Below are 1,607 nucleotides of genomic sequence, written 5' to 3'. Positions count from 1 at the left end.
TCACCCAAGGGCTCCGGCCAGATCAACGCCACTTCCGCTCTCCTCTCCGCTCCCGGATGTGGAGTCGGCGCGCCGCGAGCCCCGTGCCTAACGTCTACTTCCGCCTCTCAGCTTCCGAGGGGGCTGCGGCAGGGCGAGTCACGTGACCAGCCCCCCCCCCGACACCCCCGCCCCACACACACTTCCTCTGAGACCCCGCCCCGGGAGTGCGCTTTGGGACTCGGGAAACTGGGGCTTGGCGGTTGGAACCGTTGTTTGGCCTCGGAGTCCCTCCGTCTCGTTCCCTCCGTTTGCACTACCTCTCCTGCCCCTCCACGCCCCCATGCACGACGAGCGGTCTTTCTAGGTGCACAGGAAGGTCAATTATTACCCGTTTATTTATCTTAGGGAAATGACACAGCCATTCCCGCCTTCCCTCCCTCCCTCCCCTCAGGTAGAAACCCTTTTATTGCTGAGGGCGCAGAAAGTGGAAGCCAGTGGCTGAACAGGAAAGAAGCCACGAAAAGGCAGCTTGGTGGAGACTTGAGTGAGGCAATGAATAACTGGGGCGGGTCTCTACCCATCTTTTAGCGTCAGGCCTCCAAACTTGCCCTCCCTTGGGGATTTTTGGTGTGGTCTTTAGGAGACATGTTTGAGTTACTCCTGAAATCTTTACCTAAACTATATCTGGGCTTCTCGCTAGGTGAGCTGTGCTTGAGTCTCTCCTTGAGGGGACTTTGGTGGCTCCTCTCAGAAGGACTGTGTCAACTCTTCAGAATGACTGTGTCTGCCCCTTTCAGAGGGCCTGTACGGTCTTCTCTCAGAAGCACTGTGTCCTCTCCTCTCAGAGGGACCGCGACGGATTTTCTCAAAGAGACTGTGACATCTCTCAGAGGGACTGTGGCATCTCCTCCCAGAGGGACTGCGACATCTATCAGAGGGACTGTGGCATCTCCTCTCAGAGGGAATGCGACATCTCCTCTCAGAGGCCCTGTGGTGGCTCCTCTCAGAGGGACTATATTGGCTACTTCCAGAAGAATCCCATGGGGTTATTTCCCTACAGAAGCTGTGGTGGTTTCTTTCCTTGTGTGTGGATTTTTCTTTAAGGTGACTGTGTGAGGTTCTGTTCATAGGGGAACCATGTAAGAGTCTCCCTCCAGCATGAACTCTGGTTCCTGGTTCGGAGTTCTTGGACTCCTGGCTAGAGACTTCATTTCTGTTAAAGTTTTTCTTAGCTCTGCTATGACTCTCATTTTGAACAGGACCCAAAGGCTGGCTGCTTGAGGTGTTTTTGAGAGTGGTACTTCTTTGGGAAACTATGGGCTTGGGCAGTTGTATAGGTCTGGGTTGGAAAGAGCTATTTCCTGTTGGTTGTTGAGCTGATCTGAATTGGTCTGTTTCTCCCCACAATGTGCTCTCCTCCTTAATGGTTGGGTCTGTTGGCCTTAGCTCGACAGTTGGCATCGTGTGTCTTTTGGTATCTCCTGATAAGCAAAGTCTCTGGCTTTTTGTTTTGGAAGGTAGTTTTTGCTTGACCAGAAATGGTCTGGCCTTGTCCTGTCCTCAGGCTTCTGCCAAACCTGTAGTGGGATAACTGAGGACATGGAAAGGAGACGTGACCCATGAGC

The 1,607-nt window shown here is 53.3% G+C and overlaps 1 protein-coding gene across 1 annotated transcript; it reads right to left on the bottom strand.

The window, feature by feature from the left end:
* Nucleotides 1-655: 655 nt before the first annotated feature.
* LOC114890933 (uncharacterized protein C2orf16-like) lies at nucleotides 656-1,559 on the bottom strand (the record flags this gene model as incomplete). Its single annotated transcript, XM_029214889.1, is given in 3 exon segments — nucleotides 656-738; nucleotides 791-1,475; nucleotides 1,478-1,559. Coding segments are annotated over 3 exon segments (850 nt in total), but the record flags the coding sequence as incomplete, so codon positions are not given.
* Between the last annotated feature and the right edge of the window lie 48 nt (nucleotides 1,560-1,607).

The sequence above is a fragment of the Monodon monoceros genome, unplaced genomic scaffold (genome assembly GCF_005190385.1).
Source record: "Monodon monoceros isolate NGI ecotype Baffin Bay Population unplaced genomic scaffold, NGI_Narwhal_1 Contig6754_ctg1, whole genome shotgun sequence".
Classification (NCBI taxonomy): domain Eukaryota; kingdom Metazoa; phylum Chordata; class Mammalia; order Artiodactyla; family Monodontidae; genus Monodon; species Monodon monoceros.
This window is presented reverse-complemented; position numbering and strand designations above follow the sequence as displayed.